This window comes from Ambystoma mexicanum, chromosome 6q (genome assembly GCF_040938575.1).
Source record: "Ambystoma mexicanum isolate Mex_15411 chromosome 6q, UKY_AmexF1_1, whole genome shotgun sequence".
In the NCBI taxonomy this organism is placed as follows: Eukaryota; Metazoa; Chordata; class Amphibia; order Caudata; family Ambystomatidae; genus Ambystoma; species Ambystoma mexicanum.
The window spans coordinates 54,351,994-54,376,212 of NC_090937.1; the positions used below are offsets into that span (position 1 = coordinate 54,351,994).

General features: G+C 46.6%; 1 protein-coding gene across 3 annotated transcripts in view; it reads left to right on the top strand.

Annotated features, from left to right (window-relative positions):
* Positions 1-24,219, top strand: part of MELK (maternal embryonic leucine zipper kinase) — a 711,420-nt gene that overhangs the window by 261,225 nt on the left and 425,976 nt on the right. For all 3 annotated transcript variants that reach the window (XM_069630471.1, XM_069630473.1, XM_069630472.1), the window contains exon 9: positions 12,539-12,607. In XM_069630471.1, coding sequence (XP_069486572.1) covers positions 12,539-12,607 — 69 coding nt within the window. The remainder of the gene's footprint in view (positions 1-12,538; positions 12,608-24,219) is intronic.

The window sequence follows — 24,219 nt, forward strand, 5'->3', positions numbered from 1 at the left end:
CCCAGCATCCTCCCTTTCTGGAGCCTTGGAGCCTGGGCGCCTTGTCTCACCTTGAGTGCCTCTAGATCATGCGACACCTAGAGTGGGCTGGTCCGATCTTGTTTGCCTGGTCACTGCGCTGATACGATGACTAGATGTCCTATGGGAGCGCGTCTTGAGTGGAATTGCCCCCCCCCCATGTAGTTGTGCCGTATCCCCTCTGTGTCGGAGTGGGAAGTGATTGGATGTGCTTCTGCCGTGGGTGGTGGTTCTGAGTCTGTTGCAAACGCTTTGCGTGCTCTCCGTTGTGGGGGACCGCCTAAGCTCCTGTTTGGAGTCCTTGAAGTGTCCTATTGCACTCCCTGCTGATGTCCTCACCGCCCCTGGGGAGCTGTTCCTCCGGTTGCTGAAGAGCTATGGATGCGTTCTCCCCCCACCTCCTTTTTCACACTTATATTTCGCATGGGTTAAGGGGAGGGATTCCCCTGCAGTCTTTACGGGCACCCGATGGCTATGTTCCGTTGCCGCATTGTTGTTGTGCCTCCGGCTCTTATGAGCCTTTCCTGAGAGTACATGGTGTGCGGCCCCTGTCGCAGAGATATGGGCAGGCATGAAGACTGCCCCTCTGAGCTTGTGGAGCGTGCAGTGGGAGTTGCTGCGCAACCCGTTGGGGTCGGGGTAGAGTGCGGTACCTTGTTCGGGTTGTGGAAGTCCCTGTTGCTGCTCCTCAGTAATCGTTCTGCCGTGTCGCCCCACGTCGGGACCTGTTAAGGCATTTTTCTCTTCCCTCAGGGGGCTGTTTCAGGGCTCCGCTCTCTGCACCATCCAGCTGTCACGATCTAATAGCTTTACAGCCTGCTGTCACCATGCTCTTGCGTTCCGTAGCCCCGGTCCCAGGTTCCTTCGCCAGACACCACCCAGGTTTTTGTTTGATCTGGCGGGGTCTGCGCTCCTCGTTAGTGGTGGTGTGCTTCTGGGGGGAAAACGCAGCAGAGTTCTCCTGATCCCTCGCAGCTTCAGTTCATGCCGTTCTGCTAACCCGCTCCGGTTGCATAGGATGTCTTCCTTCAAGTCGGTAAAACTCACCTGGGAGCTGTCCCTCGTTCAGAGAATGAACCAACTGGTGTCTGCCCTGTGGCTGGATCGTTAAACTGCTTTATTGTGATGCTTTAAAGTTGCGGCCCGGAGGGGGAGACGTTTAACCCCGTTCTCTCCTCCGGCCGCCATTTTGGAATCGTCTGTCATGTTTGAGCAGAAAATCTATGATGTGAGTAATCCTTTCAAGAATAGCAGGTTATGGAAAAGATGCAGATATTGTGGTTATCTGGGATGGTACAGAACTATAATCCTTTGTTTTTGGAGTGCATTAATGTGGCATTACCTTTGCTTTTGGAGTGGATAAATGTGGCATTAAGCCCATGTTCCATGGGCTGGAACGGGGGGGGGTGTTGAGGGCCCAGCAGCCCAAGTTAACAGCCCAAGTGAAGCGAGGGCCATTAACGAGGGCTCTGGGCAGTTACCCCCGCCCTCCCCCACTGTTCTGCACTTGAAGCGGGGGCAATCAAAGCAGTAACCCGCGGTCCTAAGTGTTTCCTTTGTTCAACGGGACCTCGCACCCATGAACAACGTCCTGTTGAACGAAAGAAAATACTTTACCAAGGTGGCCGCCATGGAAAGGGAAGCAGAGTCCATGCAGAGCCCTGCTTCCCTTTCTATGGTGGCCTGCAGAAACAGAGAGGGAAGGGGTAGCGTGGAGTGCCGCTGTGGCTGAAATAAAGTTGTGTGAAGGGCCAAAAAAAATAATGGTACGGTGGGTAGGGGGAAGATGGCGGCGGAGGAGCAGTCTTGTCAGGTGGGATGGAACGCAGGCTTTCACCGGTCTTTCAAACTTGCGTTGCTAACCACCTGATTGGCTGACTCCGCCGCCAGGGTGCTAATGGCCAAAATGGACACCTACGATTTACTTCCAGTCTTGGCAATGAATGCTTTCACTTTTTAGAACTTACTATATATGAGTGAAGGACTTTCAAAAGTGAGACCCTTTTACAAACCTACAGAGTTATGCTCTGCTACATAAGAATAGTCGTCCTAACCACAAAGAAAATCTCCCTTTCGGGTAGTTTCTGAGATTGAGAAGAAACAGTAGTATTAAGTGGGTATAGGATGCTTAAGAAAACGTGTTGATTTGCAAATTACAAGCAAGAGGGTATACATAGTAAAAAGCATTTAAGTAAAACTGCTCGAAGAGCCTGGAATAATGGAACAGCCCTTTTGGAAGATGACGAATTTCTCCTAGAATATTAAAGTTGCATTAAAAGAAATTGGAACATTTTGACTAGTGGTAAATTAGATTACAAGGAAGTAGATGCTGAATTTAAGTAACAGTTTTCAGCTTCCACATTTCTCAATCTGTAATACCAAAATGGTGGTTTACTTGATGATCTGTGTCTGCAGACAGACATACATTGGGAAAATATTTATTGGGAAAATTGAAAGGGCAGCATGATAGAACATAGCAGTCTTAAACATACGCACATCTCCTCTAGTGAAATATTTCGAAGAGATGAAACCTGGACCCAAAGATTTTAAATGGGTTGTCTTTCGAGAGGAAAAGATAATTGGTACTTTTGAATTTAGAAAGTTTTTCTTTATTTTTTTTGATAAGGAAGGGTTAATTGAAAGTATTGAGTTGCATTTAATACATAAATGATGGACATTATACTTCATTAGGAATTTATAATAAATTTCATTCAGGTACAGATTTCAATACAGGATGTTGAGCCATAGAGTAGCATTTCAATAATGAGCAAGTACATGTTGTTTGTGACTTAAGCATACTCTTTATGATCTGCTGGCCGAGTCATTTTTGTTTCATCAGATAACGTTTGTGTTTTATCTGTTAGACCCTGTGTAGAAAGTGCTCCTTTGTGAGCTGCTTGTTTTGTGTGATTTGCATTTTTTCATAAGCGGTGGCACAGCCCTACAGATGTAGGAGTCTGTCATTATTATGCTTTATGCAGCGTTTAAAAGCTGTGTCTCTGCAAGATGTACAAATTGCTTTTACCATGGAGCGAGGGCATGTTTTCATAATCGAGGAAGAACATGCATCACCTCTACAGCGGGTTGCTTTAAGCTGTTCAATAACTTTCTTCAGAGCCACCTCTGATGTTGGTTGAAAATTAAATTGTGCTACCGCCGGGTTGCGCTGGAATGATTTTTGGGGATCCTTATTCCCTGATAGAGGAAACGCCTTCCTTTTACCAAGCATTTCCGTTCTGATGCCAAGAAGTTTGTTTTGCAAACCGGCTTGTATAAACTGACACCAACTGTTGTCCCTGATCAGTAGTTGGTCCGTAGGGGGAGGGACTACCTCCTGTTTTATGATTTTGACATTTTCCTGCACATCTGACTGGGCATTTGCAAATCTAATATTATGGAAGTTCTCTTTTGCGTCCAATATAGCAGATTTGTACACCTTTACTAGATTTTTATAAACTATTAAGGAGGCTGGGCCCGGGGATGATTTACAGGACTAGAGCGCCTTCATTTCGAACAATATTCAACATGGCAGTTGCTTTACAAAGATTGAATAAGAGAAATGCGGTTCAGTGTTAGGCTGGCAAACCATTTGCCATGAGCAATGGTCTTTACTTGGGACACCCAGTACAAGATGAATAAAAAAATTTGAAAATATATCCAAACCAGGAACTGCGCAGCTGGGAAATTATAGTCCACATCTTAACCTCTCTGTGGATAATATGAAGATTCCCATTAATGGGAACCAATCGAGAAACACATTTAGCGTTGTGTGGTGTGCAAGGCCAACAAAACATAAACAAGATGAAACTTCCCCACTGTAATCCTGCTTTTGTCTTAAACCTTTGAGGGGCATTTAACGGGGCTCCATAGGAGAACAATGTGGTGTATAATGGCCCCCTCCTTGTGTATACTGGAAGTAGGGTGGCAGAACACACATCATGCCGCAGCGGAGTATCGGGCTAGCTAGCTTTATTCAGTGCCAACTTCGTAGGCTTTTTAAAAAATGGTGGAACATTCTATATCTGCGAGTTGGCCGACAACTTGGTGCATGTACATTTTTTTTTTTCTCAATGTATCAGTGCCTAGTAATGCCCCATCGCGGTACCTCACGCACCTACCCTACCCTACCCCACCACTTCCACAAGCATTCATACACGTACTGTAAAGGAAGCATTGCGCCAAAGAATAGCGGTCCCACAAGGTTTTCCCAAACATTTGGTGGGTGCCTTCTGATTTTTTCCAAAGACCCTTCCAGAAGCTGCTACTTGTAGCATGCCGCACCATGAGACGTGTCGCGCATGAAAATAAAGGGGGCGGGTTCACAGGTAACTCAGCTCTATACGGAGAGGCAACACCCTTAGAGCTTAGCCAAGCCCGACATGCGCGTGACTGGTACTGGCACTGAAACAGCATGGGAAGTGACCGACAAGAAAAGCCGGCAGTGACAAACTATATCCAGGGTTCCTCTGTCTTCGAAAGTGTCATTAAAGGAAAGGACCTAAAGGAATCCATCAGGCAAAATCACACTCACTCCAAAGCATTAATTATAATTGTTCATTTATAACGTGCCTAATACCAGAGATTGGTTTGTAAGCACGGGATCGGTTTTTGATCCTATGTTGTATTGCGTAGTCTTGCTTCCAAGACCAATGCGTTGCACTTGAGCTATCCCCCCTCACCAGATTGAAATTGTTTTCCAACGGCAAAAAAAGTTTCAGAAAAAACTTAACGTACAAAAGAAAAACCTTTTCAACACATTTTAAATAAACTCTTCAATATAATTTTACTCAGGACATAAAATCCATTGTAGAGCAAGAATTTAAGACATTAGTATCAGAATTTTCTCTGGGGTGGTCTCGCATCCTTCCCTGGGTGGAATGAAGTCAAAAAGTCCATAGGTTTCTGCTGGTCAGTAAAGGCATGCGTAACACCATCTACACCAACTTTAAAGATTGCAGACTAGATCGTATAGTGAAAAAGAGGCTTCTCCCGTGCCAGCTATTTCTCTGCTGTAGTCATTGAAGAGCATAATCCAGTGTTTTTCACCCCATTTTAGGTCACCAAGCTCTCTTGCCTTTTTCAAGAGGAGCTCCGTAGCAGGAAACCTAAGCAGTCTCCCCAGGAAAGCTCAGGGATTGTGGGTGTGGTTGACCAGGGGTAGGTTTAGGGGCCAGAGTACGACGAGCCCTTTCTATTTCAAGTAGTTCTTCAAGAGGGAGTTTCAGCAGTTTGGGCAAGATTTTCTGCAGGAAATCCACAGGACGACCATTCTCAACTCCCTCTGGAATGCCAATTATTCTTATAATTGAGCTTCTTGAATAATTCACCTGTTAAGAAATCCTTTTCTGAGCATCATCCAAATGCAGAGACTGGTGTGAAAACTTCTCTTCCAATGCACGAAGATCTTCATAGTCGGTGACCCTCGACTTCAGCCTTTCAGTTCACTTTTTAACCAAACCCTGATAATTTTTCATTTCCAGAACGTTCTGCTTGATTTTCCCAATAGAATGCAGTACATGAGCTGTCTAATCTTCAGCAGATTGGCACTCAGCCTGACGGGTAATCAACCATCCTCTTTAACTCTGAGGGCTGAATGTCTCATGAGATTCAGCAGGTTGACCCCCCCCCCCCCCTCTGCCAGAGTGTTGGACATGCCATTCGACGGCAACAACCTGTTTGGAAAGGCGGTGGATGAATCCCTCCAGGCCATCAAGACAGACACAGAAACAGCCCGAGCTCTAGGAGTCCTTCAGCAACGGCAGGCCTTTCGGAGGTCTGGAGGCAGACGGGGAGCCTCCAAGGGATCCAGCGGCGGCTCTTCTACTTACCGCCAGGCGGCCCGCTCCTCGTCCCAGGAGGCCTACAGAGGCTGCGGCAAGCAAGGAGGGTCTCGCCGCCGTCGGCAAGGAGGCAAGGCCTCTTCCAAGCAGGACTGAACCGGCCGTATCGTCGGGCCCCCACCGAAGCACCCCAGTGGGAGGCCGGCTGACGAAGTTAGTCAGCGTGTGGGAGTCCATCTCCACTGACCGTTGGGTGCTGGACACCCTGGCCCGCGGACACTCACTGGAATTTCAAAAGTGTCCTTGCATTCCTCCCATGGCCAGGAAGGAGAATCGCGTCCCTCAACTGCTGTTGGAGGTAAGGGTGATGCTCAAGAAGGGTGCCATCGAGCTCGTCCCCAAGAGGCTCCGGAGCTCCGGATTATACACAAGATACTTCCTCTTCAGAAAGAAGACAGGTGGTTGGCGCCCCATCCTGGACCTGCGTTGGTTGAACAAGTACATCAAGGCACAGATTCAGGATGGTCACCCTCCAGCACTTGCTGGGACAGCTGGAGGAGGGCGACTTCCTATCGTCACTGGACCTGGAGGATGCTTACTTCCACATCCCCATTCTAAAAGGACACAAAGTTCCTCAGATTCGTAGTCCAGGGGCGTCACTACCAATTCAGAGCCCTGCCGTTCAGATTAAAGTCGGCACCCAGGGTGTTCACCAAGTGACTCGCACCTGTGGCGGCGCGCCTGCAAGGGATCCACGTCTACCCCTTCCTGGACGACTGGCTAATCCGTGCAAGGTCAAGAGAACTCTCCGTCGAACACACAGCGAGGACTGTCCGCCTGCTCACGGAGCTGGGATTTGCCATAAACTACCCCAAATCCCATCTGGTCCCGACGCAGGTGGCACTGTTTCTGGGAGCGAAGCTCGATACAGTGAAGCAATTGGCATCTCTGTCGGAAGAAAGGACGAAGGCCATTTTGGGCAAGGTGCAGCGCCTGTTGGCCACGGATGTGGCCAGGGTGAGGTCCATCAAGTCCCTCATCTGGATGATGTCCTCGTGCATCTACCTTGTGCCCCTTTGCAGACTTCGGATGCGTCCGCTACAAGAGTTCCTCGACACCCGCTGGATTCAAGCGGCGGGCAGCTTCGAAGACAGGATCCCGCTCGACAAGGAGTTCTGTCGGGCGATTCTATGGTGGGGTGCCTGTGCGCACCTCGCGGCAGGCATGGACTTTCAGGCCCCGGCGTATCGGGAGACGGTAACGACGGACGCCTCCCTGGAGGGATGGGGGGCCCACACCGGAGATCTCCACGCAAGAGGCCTCTGGCTCCCGGAGGAGAGGTCTCTTCACATCAACATCCTGGAGCTACGAGCCGTGTTCTGGGCGCTCAAATCTTTCTTTCCGTCCCTCAAGGACAAAGTGGTGAGGATCTTTACCGACGACAACACCATGATGTTCTACATCCGGAAGCAGGGAGGCACCAGATCCCCAGCCCTATCCAAGGAGGCCCAGGATCTGTGGCACTGGGCCGTCGCCCAGGGGATGTTTCTGGTTCCCTTCCACCTGGCAGGAATAAAAAACACCATCGCCGACTCACTCAGCAGGGAGCTGCGCTCGTGCCACGAGTGGGAACTGCGCCAGGACCAGGTGGATCGGCTCTTTCGACGGTGGGGCAAACCCCAGATCGACCTGTTCGCGACGACGATGAACTCCAAGTGCTAGAGATTCGCCAGCAGGTTCGCACAACCGAGGAGCATGGGCGATGCTTTCTCATTCCCTTGGGACGGCCTGTGCCTGTACGCATTCCCTCCGTTGCCGCTCCTTATCAATCAGCTCAAGAGGTCCAGGTGCAGGATGATCCTCGACGCACTGGCGTGGTCGAGACAGAACTGGTTCCCGGACCTTCTGGACTTGTCGGCGTCCCCACCTATCAAGCTGGCGACGGACGCGGATCTTCTCTCCAGAGAAGGAGGCGCCATTCTTCGTCACGACCTGGAGGCGCTGAACTTGCAGGCTTGGCTCCTGCAGCACTAGAGTTTGGAGGGTACGATATCCCGGCTGACTGCAGAGTGGTTCTTGCAAAAGCCAGGGCATCCTCAACTCTCAAATGCTATGGACATAAGTGGAAGAGGTTCTCTGTCTGGTGCCGTGCACAGAAGATTAACCCTCTGCGGATTACGGCCCCTCAAGTATTGCTGTACCTACTGTCGCTGGCCAAAGCTGGACTGGCTCACGCCTCCAAGATAAATCTGGCTGCCATTTCCTGATACACCCGAACTACAGGGCAGGCGTCCTTGTGGTCTCATCGCCTGGTGAAGCTATTCATGAAGGGACTACTCCGATCGTTCCTGCCGGTGAGGGCCCCGGCCCCGGCGTGGGAGCTCAACGTGGTGCTGACCAGGCTCATGGGCGCCCCATTCGAGCCTATGCATTCGGTGCCGTTGAAGTTCCTGTCTTGGAAGACAGCATTTCTTGTGGCCATCACCTCCGCACGACGAGTGGGAGAGATCCAGGCCCTATCTTGCAAGCCTCCATACTTGACTTTTCACGACACAAGGGTGGTGCTGAGGACGCACCCCTCCTTTATCCCCAAGGTGCTGTCGGACTTCCACCTCAACGAGCCCTTGGTGTTGCCAGTTTTCTTCCCGTGGCTTCGTCGCCGGCCGAGAGGACTTTGCACTCGCTGGATGTGGCTAGAGTGCTGAAGTTCTATGTGGACCGCACAGTTTTCGGAAGACATCACAGCTGTTTGTGAACTTTGGACCTGTGAATCATGGGAAGGCTCTCTCGAAGGCTTCCATTTCCAGATGGCTCTCCGGCTGCATCATGCACGTTGGCAAACCGACGGCTTCCCGTCCGTCCGAGAGCCCATTCGACCAGTGATCGCTGCTACCACGGCGTTCCTGTCTGGTGTGCCCTTGCTGGACATCTGCAGGGCTGCTACGTGAAGGTCAACGCACACCTTCACAAGATTCTACTGCATCGATCGGGACTCCAGGGAGGAGTCCAGGGTCGGCCAAGCAGTGCTGCGCAACTTGTTCGCTTAAGGTGAGCCTGGTGAGGAGGTAAGAGATGCTTAATTTTGAGTTGTTGTATTGCTTAATGTTGAGCCTGTTGCCACCTCCCGTGGTTGTGCATGTGTATACTGCGATCTATTCTTATATTCATGAGCATGTGAATCCATGCCAGACACCATGCTGGAGAAGGAACAAGTTACTTACCTGTAACTGTTGTTCTCCAGCATGGGTCTGGCATGGATTCACATGCGAACCCTCCCTCCTTCCCCTCTGCGGCTCTTCACTTGGTCATACTGCCACTTCACGTGCTACCAAATCTGAGGATGGCTGCCAGGGGAGGGGCTTAGGTAGAGGGCAGTCATTGGCTGGGGGCAGTATGACCAGAGATCGGTGATTGGTTACTATTAAGAAAGACCGATCCGAAACAAAACTGATACTGATTTTTTTTTTTTTTCTTTACCGAGGATTCCTGGCCTGAAGACTGGGAATATTCATGAGCATGTGAATCCATGCCAGACCCATGCTGGAGAACAGTTACAGGTAGGTAACTTGTTCCAAGTCCCACGGATGAACCTCTTGGCACTTCCTCTACTTACTAGAAATAAACAGAATATAACAGTGGAAAATCTATTGCCGTATCACTAACCCATTACTTATCCTATGGTTGCCAGCACTAACCTGGCAGCTCTAGTTGACCTATACAATTTCACCATTAATCAAGCTATAGATAACATTGCACCTCTATAAATGTTCAAAGGTGAACCTAGAGCCCACCTCGATTCCTGGTTCACCCCCAACCTCAAATCCCTACGAGCAGACGAAAGAAAAGCTGTATTCCTGTGGAAAAACAACTGGGCAGCTTTAAACAATCAATCTTTCCAAAATTTCAATGCATCTGAGATTCTCCATACTAAACGTGATATGTACAATGACATGATCCTCAAAGCCAGTTCAAGTACAAGAGAACTGTTATCCTTTCGAGAACTGGAGTCCCTCAAACCCCCAACCGATACATGCATCAAGGATAAGACTTGGTGTACTAATATTAAAACGGCTTTGTCCAACAAAATATCTCTACTCCAAGATAAAATTGAAGCAAAAGAATTTAACATCCTTAACTCCTCTACCTTGCGGGGTTCTAGACCAGACCCTACCAAACATGCCAGACGATTCAAATTCTCCCCAGTCTCTATCTGGGATGTGGAGAAGATTATAACCTCCCTGTAACCTTCTAGATGCCAGGGAGACACCTGCACAGCTTCTATTATCAAAGCAGCTAAAGACTTGGCCCCCTTATCACAACCTTAATTAATGCCTCCTTTGAATCCTGAAACCCACATTGGACCCAAACATCCCAACCAATTATAGACAGATGACCACAGTACCATTCTTGTTAAAACTCGACAAAGCTGCTTGCATTCAATTTCAGAACTATTTAGAGACTAATCTTCTAGGGCTCTGCCAGTCTGGCTTCAGGCCTAGACATGGCACGGAAACGGCCCTTCTCGATCTAAAAAACCAAATGGATGACATTAAGGACAAAGGAAAACTGGCTCTCCTCCTCCTTTTTAGACATATCTGCCTAATTCAATTGGGTGGACCGTAAAGTGCTATGCAAGCACCTCTCCACAGACGCCCACTTCTCCTCTGAGGCAACGGCTTGGATTCAATCTTTTCTAGATAACTGTTCCCTAAGAGTCTTCTCTCCATCTGCATCAGCGGAACCAACTCCAATAACTTTTGGAGTACTAAAAGGGTCATGTGTATCTCCCATAATGTACAACATTTTCACTAAACATCTGTTTTATGACCTCGACAATCTGGGTGTCGCCTACACAAACTATGCAGATGACACCCAGATTCTCATTCCTATGTCTGGAGATTGAGGCCGATTCTGCCTTGCTGAATAAAATCAATGTCTTTATTCAGACATGGATGGCCTTTATCTGAATGATGAAAAGACTGAGCTCTTACTCATCGGAGCGCCAGCTAAACTTCTCTAAGTAACCAATTCCAATCATTTAACATCGACGGCATAGATATTAAAGTTGTCAAAAATGTAAACACTGGGCTTCTACCTAGACTCTGCTCTTAACCTACAAAGGCAGGTCAATGCTACTGCTGCGGTGACAGCAGCATACACTTGTAAACTCATCCACACCTGCAAACCTTTCCTTTCTACGCCTAGCTGCATTACTCTTGCTAGAGCCTTCCTTCTGTCCAAATTAGACTACCGCAATACACTACAATCTTGGCTCCAGCAAGTAAAACATCAACAAACTACAAATCCTACAGAACAATGCTCTAAGAACTGCATTAAGCATCCCAAGAACACAACATATCTCCATAGCCAGACGTAACACTAAGTGGCTTGCAGTAAAGGGCAGAATACACCTTAAAGTATTATCCATTACCCACAATTGCCTAGCTAATGCAGCACCTAAATATCTGGTGGATACATTTACCAAAAATGTATCCTTACGACCGACAAGGACCGTATACTCAAACTGCCTCCAGGTCCCGATCTTTAACCTTAAAAAGGCAGGGGGAAGTAGCTTTCCTGTTATGGCAGCTCAGCTATGGCATTCTGTGCCCACAGATTTAAGATCTGACCCATCATTCTTCATCTTCAGAAAAAAACGAAAGGCTGGCTCACAGCTAGGGATCCCTAACCAGAGTTAGTTGATGAGCTCTGCAAATAACGTGTGTGTATATATGTATATCTATCTATCGCCCTGGAAACTGTAATTTTGTGCACCCGAAACAATGTAATGTGTAGAATATATCTGCCTATATAGATCTCTAAATATTTTGAAAGTCTGTCTTTCAATTACCTGTAAGTGCATTTGTATTTTCGTCCTGTATTACGTAAATACCTGTATTTGAAACTATGTAATGAGAGTTTTTCTATACAACATGTAATGCACCCAGATACCTCTGGGTTTTGAGCGCTATATAAATAAAGTCAAGCTTGTTGATGTACTATTACATCTGAGTTACTTTTCCTTCAGTGTTCTGTCTTGTTGTTTCTGCTGTTAATAAGTATTAAAAGTATATGGGCTAAATCTGATTATCCTTAGATGGTGTACGATGGGAAGAATGTCCTATTTGGTGGCGTGGGTGTTTTTTGAGTAAGAGTGTAAGAACATTGGTGTAGTAAGGAAATTCCTATTTTGCAATCTGAGCAGTAATTTTCCTGATTAGCTTCTGTGGAGGTGCCTGAAATTGCACTAAGCTTCAAGGCGGCAGGTTGTGTCCTTTTTCGAAAGTTGAAGTAGAGTACATTGTATACCCCACTTAATGTAAATGACTATCAAATGTAATATACAAGGAGCGGGAAAGGCAGGTGAGAACACCTATACTATACACTGAAACCTATATCCATTCTATAATGGAGGAAGCCTCTTAAAACCAATGTTGTGTATTGTTTAGTGTTGCTCTTCCACCACCTCGATTTAGCCAGTAGAAAAGTCTTGTACCAGAGTATCCTGGCAATGCAGTGATCTTCAGCCTATCTTTTCCTTGTTCACAACACTGCTGGATCATCATGAAGTCTCCAAAAACCTAGCAGATATTGATAGGTTGTTTTAATCCAATCCCTTTTATAGTTCTCTAATGTTTTATTGTATAGTAACTTTCAGTCAAAAATCTGTGCAATTTTGAATGTAGGTGCTTGTCTAACAAACCTGTTCAGTGATTTCTTCATGTTTCTGTAAATTTCAGAGCGGAAAATATGAAGTACCGAAGTGGCTTTCACCTGGTAGTGTCCTATTACTAAGTCAAATGTTGCAGGTATGTTTTATAGCATTCATTTAACTTTTCTGACATTTTCCCTATGTCGACCTACCCTTTCCTGCTAATTCTAAATGCAGGATGACTGTTTTTAAAAGTAAACAAAAAAAGATTAGATGGGTCGTGGAGATGAAAAAGCTCCTGTTTAATACATTTTGCTTGGATGAAGAGGGATCTATGTAAAAGTACCTGTGAGGATTCTCTGCTTATCTGGTGTGGAGTCAATACCTTCCCCCCTCCTCCCTCCCCCAGTAACCATATGACATTCATCCATTTGGCTCCCTTCATGGATATTCCCATGATAGTGTCCTATGGCCAATTTTGTTCTCCTGTGCTAGTTTCAGACTTGTTCTGTGGTCACTGCATGCATGCCTTAAACGTTTTTTCTCCAATTTTCTGTCTGTTAACTAGGACTCCAATTGCTACTCTCATCTGGGTTTAAACAAAACAATAAAAGAACCATCCCACTAGCCAGGATCATGATATACAAGTACCTCCTTGGTCTACGACGGCTTTAATGTTGCCAAAAGCTGTCATGGATCCAGCTTGCTGCATTTCTGTAGCACATGGCCAGTTAACAAAAGCACCATGTAGGGTCCCTGCCATCTAGCTGCTAAGCAATACTGATGACATGGCCCTTCTCAAATACTCTGCTTCCAGGCTTGAGGTGTTGACATGGCAATGCAGGTGGCTTTTGTCAAATCCTATTCTGCAATACAGCATGGTCTTGAAGATCTGCTTCTCCTGCCCAGTTTGTGTGGGGGTTAGGGGGATTCAAGTAAGTGCAACTGTCTGCCAGAGAAGGTCTAACTTGAGGTAAAGCTTATTTTCCTTTTCACAGTACCTCATGCTCCTTATAGCAAGCAGCAATGCGGCTGCGCTCTTGCAACCATTTTGGGTCACTTTATAGAGATTTTGTTTTTCAAGCCCCCTTCAACCCCTGCTGATTGTGGGCGATGGGGCCATGGATCTTTTGCTGATTTACACTTAACAGAACTCCTAAATTTGTGTGGGACAATCCTTATTTATGCCCACTGGCATTCCGATGCAGGGCCTGCTTGGCTTTATGCCCCTATCTAATTTGACAAAATATTGAAAATCACAAGTGCCAACTCTAACCCCACCAACTTGGCATCTGTAAGACATCCACCTGTATCTTGGCAAAGGGTTTCTATGGTACTCTGTACACCCCATTTCAACACGAATCCCCTTGGTGACATTTTGTTGTGTAAACTTTGCATAATTCTTCCACTGGTGAAAACCCGGAGCACACCATTTCCAAAGTTGGCCATATCCGTCCTGTCCTTTGCCTGCATTTGCGATTCAATGTAGAATACAAGAAAAATAATGGTGGGAGGCTGGTTCAGATTACTCTCATTCAAGAGACCGGTTTAGCCACGGTCTGCTTCATCAAATGCTCAGCTGCTTGTGACACTAGAGCCCCCTACACCAACCGAATCGGTGCCCAAGGTCCTGAGGACACGCGCAGTAGGCTCCAGCTTCCGCTTCATTGCCACCTCACTGGAACTTGCTTGCACCTCACCTTAACATACCATCTAGCCTTTCGTTTGAACCTGCCATCACCCACCTTGACGGGGTGCTCACTTCTTGCAATCAATTAACTGTATCCTTACCCGCCCATGTACCTAAAATAAGAAATAATGTATTGTCGTCTGAACTGCTACACTGAATGTAACCGGTAGCAACTTGTATACAATGTAACATATGTACCATGTCTCATCTTAACCGCTACCCTAATGTAACTGGTAGCAACTTATATACCATGTTACTAAGACACTTGCTGGTAACAGAGCCTCGGTGCCTCTGGGCTGCAAGTGCGCTTTATGCTTTTTTAAAAAAAATGTATAATGATGTGAATCCTGCTTTTAAGGACCTTCTCAAACATGCCCACTCAAAGACCCTTACATCAGCAAACTCTTGCTTCTGTGTATTCCACAATATGCCTTGTATTCTGTTCCCTGTGATGGAGTTCTTCACATTTTAAACATCTCACTCTTCTTTCAAATATAAGCTGTAAAGCAGTGTGACTAACCATTCTGCATCTGCTCGAGGCAGAAAATGATATCAATTTGAAATGCTGCATGCCAAAAAGAATAAGAATTCTAAGGTTTGCAGTTTTATTTGATTACTATTGTTGATCGCAGCTTGAGCATGCCCTTTTCAAAGCATAAGCATTTTCTAACCTATGTCCATTTCCGTTGTAACATATGGTAGCAGCAGTGTGATGTCTGCGCATGTGAGACAACATACTTTTTAAAAATGAACGTTATCGATGAAATGGTGGAGTTTGCAAACTTTAGAAATGCCAACTTTAAGTTACAAAGGATCAGTCCAAATCGATTTCCCTTATTCAGACCACCCTCCCTCAAGTAGTTGTCTGCCCCTTATTGCTACGTGTATTGTTCAGAACTGTTCTATTGTGACTTAATCAGACGTCTATGGATAAGGGGTATGTATGTTTATTACAGGGTCTGCGATGGCGAACATGTAGTTATGGTTAAGTTGCTCAACCCATAGGAAGAGCAGTTTTTGTGCGGCTTATCACTTCGAATCCTCGGCAGTCTTTGCAAAAAGGTATATGACCACCTCTGAATAATTTTGCAAAGCTTGGTGCGGTTTTGTCAAGGGGTGGCAAAGTTCCAGGGGGGAGGTCCCAAAACATTTGAACTCTGGAAAGACATCCATTCGAAAAGATTTTCTCATGCCTGCAGCCTAAACTGCTTGACAGATTTGCGCCAAACTTGTGCGAGGAGCGGCTGCCTGATCTTGCAAGCATGGTTTTGCCAAGTTTGTGTAAATCTGTTCAGGCATGTTTTATTTTTTATATATAAATGGGCCCAAAAAAATGTTATCACCGTCCGGTCCACCGACTCATTTCCTTGTTCAGAGTTTCCTGACACCTCTGAACCAATCAGGAGTGACTTTACCGGGCGTCAAACACGCACGCTGATTGGTTATTGAAAAACATGAGCTGCTTTAAATTTCCGACGGTTGCTCTATTGGATCCACGAAGCACGTCCTTGATCCACATACAGCGTGGCAGAAAAGGCTGTGGTGGTGCAGCCGAATTGATGGTCAATTTTACTGTCTGCTGCTCGATTCTTAGGTGTGCATGAGACTGTGCGCAGACATCATTTGGACTGGGACGTGGTGTCTTGCTAGATTACTACATGTTTCATGAAAGTAGTGAGTGTGAGTAATGTGTAATTAATGGCCACATTAATATGTGCACAGTAATTATGGTTATTGTTGGGGGTTGTTCAGTATTTGTAACCTGGATGACTGGTATTGAAGTGTATGCAGTATTTATCACGTGATTGAAGGATATTGTTGGGGCAATGGTTGGTGTCTAGATTCTTGTGGGCATGTTAATTTGGCCTGCAAGCATGACCGAGTCACCTGAGGCCGTATTCCACCCTGCACAAGGCTTTTGTTTTGCATGAATCTGGAGCAGCAAGCACTCGCCATGTTCCACATTTCCTGATTTGTCTTGAAACTTTGCAGCAACACCACTTCACCGCATTTTTCGGCTGGTGTGCCACATATCCTCTGCAAAGCTGTTCATATCCTGTGGACTTTGCCTTTTTCATCCTGGCCACCTCCTAAGATGTGCATCGGAGTGCCTAGCCTGCCCTCTTACCATCTCAGAGATTGGTCAGTCGTTCCTCATTCAGGCCCAATCAATGGGAGCCGGCATGCAAACACCAGCCCCCACTAAAGGCCCACACAAGGCCCCTGTCTGGTCCTGTGTGGTGCTGGAAGGTCCCCCCCATGCTGCCGTCAACTCAGATTGACAGAATAAACCTGGTTCCTGCACCCAGGACCTGGAACAATGTGCCATCGACTTGCCCCAGTAAGCACACCTGTCTACATGCCTTGGGCAATAACTCTCCACCTGACTGCCTACTGACTCTTGCCTCCTTTGACTCGCAGCCTCACTCCAAACACTATTCCTCCACTAACTTGCAATGGTTACTCTTTCTGTAAATCTTTTTTACTTGCGTCTGATGCCTTCTGTGCCCTAGTATTTTCAGTAGTGCACCGGCACGCTTTGCTCAAGTCACATTTAGCTGTGCTTTTAAATTGCCACAACCTCCACTTTTGTGGTATTTGTGTTTTTGTGAAAAGTCAAATCTTTGTGTGCTTTTTAACAACCCACTTCTCATGTCTGCTAGACAGTCTGGGCTATATTGTGCCTGTGCAGTATCTACCCCAGTTTCAATCCCCTCTCTACCTCCCTGTTGCCCTATCTACTCTAACTGCTAAACTATCACCTAAGCCCCCTGAACCCTACCCCCACGAAGTCGAAGGGGAAAGTAAAATTGTCACTGACAAACTCTTTTCTGTCCCCTCTCCCGACCTATGGACTCTGCATCCGATTTCCACACTTCCCCTTTATTTTCCTCACCCATTAACGGTGGCACAAGATGGGAAGTTCTCTTGGCTGACTGCTCATCCTTTAGGTGCATCATTAATGTCTATCATAATGGAATTATTATGGGCCAGGGTCCACAACCCAACTTTATCCTGCCATCACTCAACTTCCTTCGTGCCCCTGCAACGCCTCCTTCCTTTCTCTCGGCACTTCCATCACTACCTCCGATGGGTGTACCACCCCCTTGTACACCTCTGAAAAACCTTTAAGGGTAGTGACCGGCTTCACTTAGCCACACTTGATGCTAGTTCTACTAACACTCTTCTGAACTGCCTCCTCCTTGAAGACTTTGATCTGTATGTCCTCGTTCTCACCGATAGGTCGTTCAGTGCCAGCCCAGTCAATGCTTTTGACTCCCTTCTCGCTGATGGCTACAAGATCTCCTTAAAGCCTCATCCCAATTGCATGGACGGCAGTGTAGCCTTGATCTTCCTTGAGTGTGTCCCTTCTTCTCTCATACCCACTCAGCCCTACTTGTTTGAAAGCCTCTCCTGCAAGCTTGGCATCCCTCCCACTTCCTCTCTGACCATTGCTGCCATCTACAGGTCCCCAGGCCCGATCTCCCATTTTATTTCAGAATTGACCTATTTCTCTGCTCCTGACCGCCACCTGCAATCTCTTCCTTCTGGGTGACTTCAACATCCACCTGGATTCTTCAAACACGGCCTCCACTCTCTTCCGTGACCCCTGCACCTCTCCCCCTCTATTCTCCCCTCTGACCATACCCACTCGGCTGGACACACTCTTGATGCCTTCATCCATTCCAATTTCTTGCTCTCTACCTCACTATCCACCCCGCTGTCCTGGTCTGACCACACTCCTTTCCTCCAACCTGGGAACTCTCGGCCCTCTGACCAAACCTCCCCAGCTTTGCCAGCCTCGTTTGCGGACATCGGTCCAATGAAACTCGTCCCCCCTGGCCCCCCTGACTCAACTTCTGACCCTGCTCTCAACAATCTAGCTATCGCTATCACTCATGATATTCTTGTCCCTGTCATGAGGATTCACCTGAAAACTGCCTCCAACACTTGGTGTGACTCTGATCTAGCAGCCCTGAAACGCAAGTGCAGAGCTGCTGAACGGAAGTGGCAGTCCTCAAGCTCATCCTCTGATAAACTGACCTGTCAATATAGTTTACCCATTCACTCTAAAAGGAGGACTCGCGTCCAGGCCCGCGTCCCGGAGCTACTAACACGGCTGAACTCTTTAAAATCTGCAAGGCAACTGTGCAATCCATCTGCAGTCTCAGTACTTACAACACATAACATACACCCCCCTTTCCTTCCTCCCCTGTTTCTTATTCTAAGGATCTCTTTCCCGTTGACCCGTTTACTGTCGGACGCTTTTTTCCCCTTGCAGATTTTAGAAAGAATGAGAAAGAAAGAGTTTTTCTAATTTGTACAGAGTCTTACTCTTCTAAGACTCTTACTTATATTTTCCCTTATTTCACTTATTCCCAGTACTAGTCAAGGTAGCACTATGCAGCACCGCCTTCTACCTCCTTGCTGAGCTAGGTTCCCGTCTTCCTTTGCTTTGTAATCCTTTTATCCTAATGGCCATATGCAACAGAAAGAGAAGAGTATGAAATCAACAGTTAATTTACCCTTAAGAGAACCCCTTTTATCTTATCCTAACCTCGTACACTTCTATAACTGTCCGACTCCTTTTAATGTCACTCGCACTTAATACTCACATGCCCGTCTTGATCTGAGACTCTCTGGACTTGGTCCGTTCAGGCAGCGCGGCCTCACACTCAATGGCCGCCCCTGGCGAGCGGTACGAAGGGTTTTTTGAAGTGGGACCCGTCCCCGCTCGCCCTACTGCGTGCGCACGTCTAAACGTACCAGTTGGCGTATGCGGGCAGCTCTGAGGGGGCGAGCAGTGCGTCTCCGCTGTGGCGGGGGATGTCTCGTGCCAAAAGGGGACAAGACGAAGCACGTCGGGGTCACCACTTGAAGGTAAGCATCCCCCCAAAAGGCATATAACTCCCCAATGAGAGTCAATGATGACCACACCCCTGCAGGGAATGAGACCAAGACCAAGTGTGGTTGAGATTTTGTGTTTTTATCTAAATCGATATAGGGCATGCAAAGGACTCTGCAAACTCCGAGAGCGCTGTGTCTGACAATAGTAAAGACAGTCATTTATATTACAAATACACGTCACGCATGAGCTAAGCTATAGGGGCCACATAGCCTTTGGGATTGGATGGCGACGACTAGCTACTATGTTGGCTGTAGGCACGGTGCTCCATGATTGGCGGGGATCCACGTGGTGGCATCACAGAGGGCTTGGGCCATCTGGGCTCATTGGGGTTGCGTGCCAGGGCGCAGGCTTTCCAAGGAGATTCACTACTTCAGCACTAAAACTTGCCCTTGTGGCCACTCATAGATGGGTGTGATGAATGTGTGTCAAGTTAGTATGTGAAACCCTTTAACACATTAATCTAGTACCAGGGAGGGGACAGGGGAAAACAGTATGCAATACAAGGCTTCCTTTATACATCATAAAGTTGACATTAACAAGGGATCTGACCTCATGGGCCCATGTATCTTATCTGGCGGCACGTGTTTAGGCCATCTTAATCATTTGTATCTGTTAGATGTAGTGAGTGACGATTTTACGGTATGTTAGTACAAGGGTGAATAACTGTTTCTCTGGCCCATTAAACTTAGGGTGAACTAAAATACCGTAGGGTTGGAGGGGGCACATAGCTAATACCTCAAAAGATGGTGGGGCTTGGGGTCATGTGGGTCATAATTCTTCATTGCCTGGCCAGGGCGGCAGTGATTTTATGGTGGCATCTGGCGTCGGAGGCATGGGGGGGGGGAAGGTAAACGCTTTTTTCAGGTTCAGCAGGAATGCAGGGAGGTGTAGCTGTACTGTTTCAACATCAGAATGCCGGGAACCTTTAAGCCCCGGTGAGCCTTGAGGGGTCGAGGGGGGGGGTGTGCTGCTCTCTAGGGTGGGGGGAGATGGCCTTGTAGCTGTTCACGGGTCTCTGTTCACGGGTCTGCATGAATGCTCTTTACAGGGCGGGGTGGCTGGGGGCATTATGTAATGGGCACATTTATAATTCACATATACCCGTACATACTGAATTAATACGGTGAAAAGGTTTTCATTAATATCACATCATATAACATTAGTTACTCTGTTGCTTTGATCCCAAGAGGGGAGAAATGTACACAACGTGGGGTAGAACCAGGTTGGTGGATGCATGGGTCTCCGTGACATATCACAACTTTAAACATGTGATTAGGTTTTGTGACTAGAGGATCAGGGATACGAGTCCATTGTATGTTGTTATTTTGCATTTATATAGCGCCTTATATACCATTGGTATGGTCTGAAGGCACTGGTAGGTTGAATGCCCTTGGGAACCGAAGTTCAGATCAGTAGAGAGTCAAAAGGTGCGTGTGAGCACCGGGTATGTGTGCAGCTCGTGCAGTATTCGTGTAAGAGCTGCTTCTTAGTGGTAGGTGTGGTGGTTGAGAGATCAGGAGTATGTGTTAGTTCTGGCAGGATTTATCCAGAGCGGATGTGGCTGCGTTAGGCCTGAGAACGCCTGGCTGGGGGGTGTGTAACCAGCAGTGTTTACTTAGAGTGATGTGGAGTGAGCGGCGGATGTTGGTATGAGAACAGTTATACCGAATGGTGTCATAGTATCCCTGTGTTCTATTTGAGTGGTGATGTAAAGGAGAGAATAGGCGTGGGGGTGTGCTATGATGGGTTATATGCTCTTTCAATCGTTCTCTGCATTCCAAGCCATACTATATATGTCACACAATTCTAAAGCTATTGGGCACACTTCTAAATGCAACTTTCACAGAGTCTATTGGGCATACTTCTAAAATCAACTTTCACAGGGAGTCTATGGGGCACACTTCTAAATGCAGCTTTCACAGTCTCTATTGGGCACGCTTCTAAACCAACTTTCACTTAGAAGCTAATGGGCACACTTAATCATTTCCATCACAGCGGATGTGGCTCAGAAGTTCAAATAACTCATATCGCACTCTCAATCATACCATACATAAAAGTTTTATATATTGCTCATTTACTTACTCTAGCAGCAAACATTGGTCAGTAAAAAGGAACATTCATGTGTCCATACACTTGACACTTTTACACGGAAATGTCCTGGGGTAGGTGGGGGTCGTACCATATTAACGCGAGCAACTGGCACTATGGGTCTTGAGCCTAAAAACAAAAGACTTGGCAGCATTGGATAAGGCTGGGAGAACGGGGGTTCAACATTCGTGTTTAACACTTCGGCTGGGGGAAACGTGGTTGGGGGGGGGCATGAGCACCATATATCAAGGATGTGGAGGGTCTGCACAGGGTCGAGGTATACTTGATGGGCACGACTTTATTTTTTCCCAGACCCCAACTAAGTCAGGTCACAGCCAGGGCAATGATGTACTGCGGAAGGTAAATGATAGTGTTTGTTCTGTTACTTGTTCGCATCTAGTTGCTTGTGAGAATGGGCCTTCAGCGGATCCACCATGGGGAGGAGGCTGGGGGGACATGCAAGGCTCGCTGTGCGCAGACAAGTGGGGGGTGAGCTGCAGCTTCTGCAGGCAGCCTGTTCTATAGAGGCCTGGGTTTAGTGTGCTCAAAATGGAGTCTAAGTGCATTACAAAATGGAGTTTGTTATGCTACGAGGTGAGCCGTGCAACCCCACGTGTCGATCCGCAGCCATCCTGCCTCCCGGGCCCAGGTGCATGGGGGGCTGCTGACGAGTCATGAGCCTCACGTAAGGGTGTAATGTGGGGTGGGGGGGCTCCCATACAAAAAGTTGCTCAACTAATAGGAAGAGTACTATTTTTGGTGGCTTATAACATTGCGCCCTGCCTTCTGCACAAAACCCTCCCCAAAAAGTATATGGCCCCATGAAATTGATTCTGCAAAGTTTGGTGAGGTTTCGTGCAAGGGGGTGCCAAGTTATAGGGGGGCTCACACAATGTGTGTTTTCCATAGATGCAATGAAAAAAGGTTTACCTCACGCCTACAGCCCAAACTGCTGGACAAATTTTCACCCAGTTTGCAGCAGGAGCGTTGGCTTGGTTTTGAAAGCATGCTTTAGTAAATTTGTTGTAAATCCGTCCAGTAGTGTTTATTTTTTTTAAACGGGCCTAAAGTAAAATTGGTGATGACTGGGTTCGGTCCGCGCACTCACTTCCCTGTTTGCTCCACGGATGGGCCTCCGAATGGCCCAGAAGCTGATGTGAGGTCCACGGACACCAGACATGCGATCCAATTAGACAGTGGAGAGCGTGAGGAGCGTCCTATTTTCTGAAAAGCCCGCCATGTTGGATCCGTGGACATTCCTGTGTCTGCAGACAGTGCGGCGAGGGCAAAGGCCTGGAAAACACATTTAGGGTTATTTGGTGGTGGAAAGAGGGACTGGGGCGGGTGGGGAGTGGAAAAAAGATATGGGGCTCTTTGTGTAGGTGGAAAAAGAGCAAATGGGTGGTGTGGTAGTCTGCGGACAGTGTACTGGACGGACAGCTTGAGAAACGCATTTGTTTGGTGACTGAAAGAGGGCTTGGTCAGGGTAAGGGAGTATAATATAGATGAGATGGGGATGTTTTCATAGGTGGAAAAACAGGGTTGGCGGAGTTCAGGGCGAGTTGCTGTTCCAATATTTATTCTATGTCCTTGTGTATGATTTAATTATGCTGTGATGGTTGTGGCCAGATTCTTTGGTGTTGGCTGTATGCAAAGCCCCTAAGAATCTGACCACTGGCCATAACCATTATGTGTATAGTAATTCAATCTAGGCATGGTTACAACCATTATGTGTATATTAATTCTAGGTAGTGTAGGGGCAGTATTTGTAATATGGCGACATAATTCAATTGAAATGTAAGTAGTACTTATGATTGCTGTACAATTGAGGGTATAGGTTGAGTTTGTTGTACATGGCAAGGAAGGAGAAATCTTTGCTTCTTTCTCTGTGAAAATAACAGTATTCCATTCTAGGCAGGATAGTTTAAAATGTTTCATTGCATGCAAGCTTGCATATTAATGTACTTTTTAGACCCTCATAATCAGTACATTACAACATTACTGTGTGTTCTGCCCAGTTGCTGTTTGTTTGCATAATCATTGGGGGGAAAAGAAATCCATATAGGATTTAAAAAAAAAAACTATTTGTGCGTCTGTTTGACAGTGTGTTTGAAGTGTGCTGTACTTAAGGGAATGCTTAAGTGCACAGATTAGTGTATTTGTTGTTACAAGCAGTGTTGGAGTAAGAAGAATCGTGATAGTGTATTTGAATTGAAGTGTAATAAAGGGTATTTTTGAAGTAGTTGGATACCTGTTGGCATATTCTAACTATTTTGCTCTTCAAAAGTAGTATTGTAGTTTTATGGATGTAGTTGGATACCAGTTTGTGTATTCTAACTGATAGCTTACAGGCCATTGACTACATTTAAGTTTATGGAATTATTAACTAGGCATTTGTTAGATTTGCTGGTGGCTGTCGTTGCATTCAAACCAACCACTTAAAAAAAATGTATGTAGTATAGTGACCTGCAGCGGTTGTGGCACCAGTGTGGTGGATTATGCCTACTATTGTGAAGGTTGTGTGAAGCTAGTAAGCTTGCAGTTTTCGTTACAATCTGTGTTGTACCTTAAAGTCACATAGCCAATATCTGATACTAATGCTTTTATGTGCATGGTGGAACGATTGAATTGCAAAAAGTGCATAATATGGCATGATTTGCATTTTGCACCAGCTGATGGTATAGATACATACGCATCATTAGGGATGTGGTCTTGTGAGACATGGTTGCAGAGACTGCATGTATGTTTACACGTGTATCGGTATGTTTTTGGTTTCCAGTACTTGCAGTATGTACATTAGACATTCTTGTGGATCATGTGTTTATTGTGAATTGTATTGTTCCTTTATAATAGTCTAATTCTTGCTTTATTCCTGAGAAACTAAGTGTTATCCGGATTATTTGTGGCATTTCTATGAAGGACGAGCATTTGCAAACACAGCGTCTCAGCGATTCAAGTCAATATTTTGAACAATTGGTGGCAATTCGATGAGAAGATTGTTACATTTGCCTAGCAATTCACACAGGTTGTGTTGGAAAATGAAAATGGACCAGAGAGTTCTGTCAGTCATTTCTTGGACCTG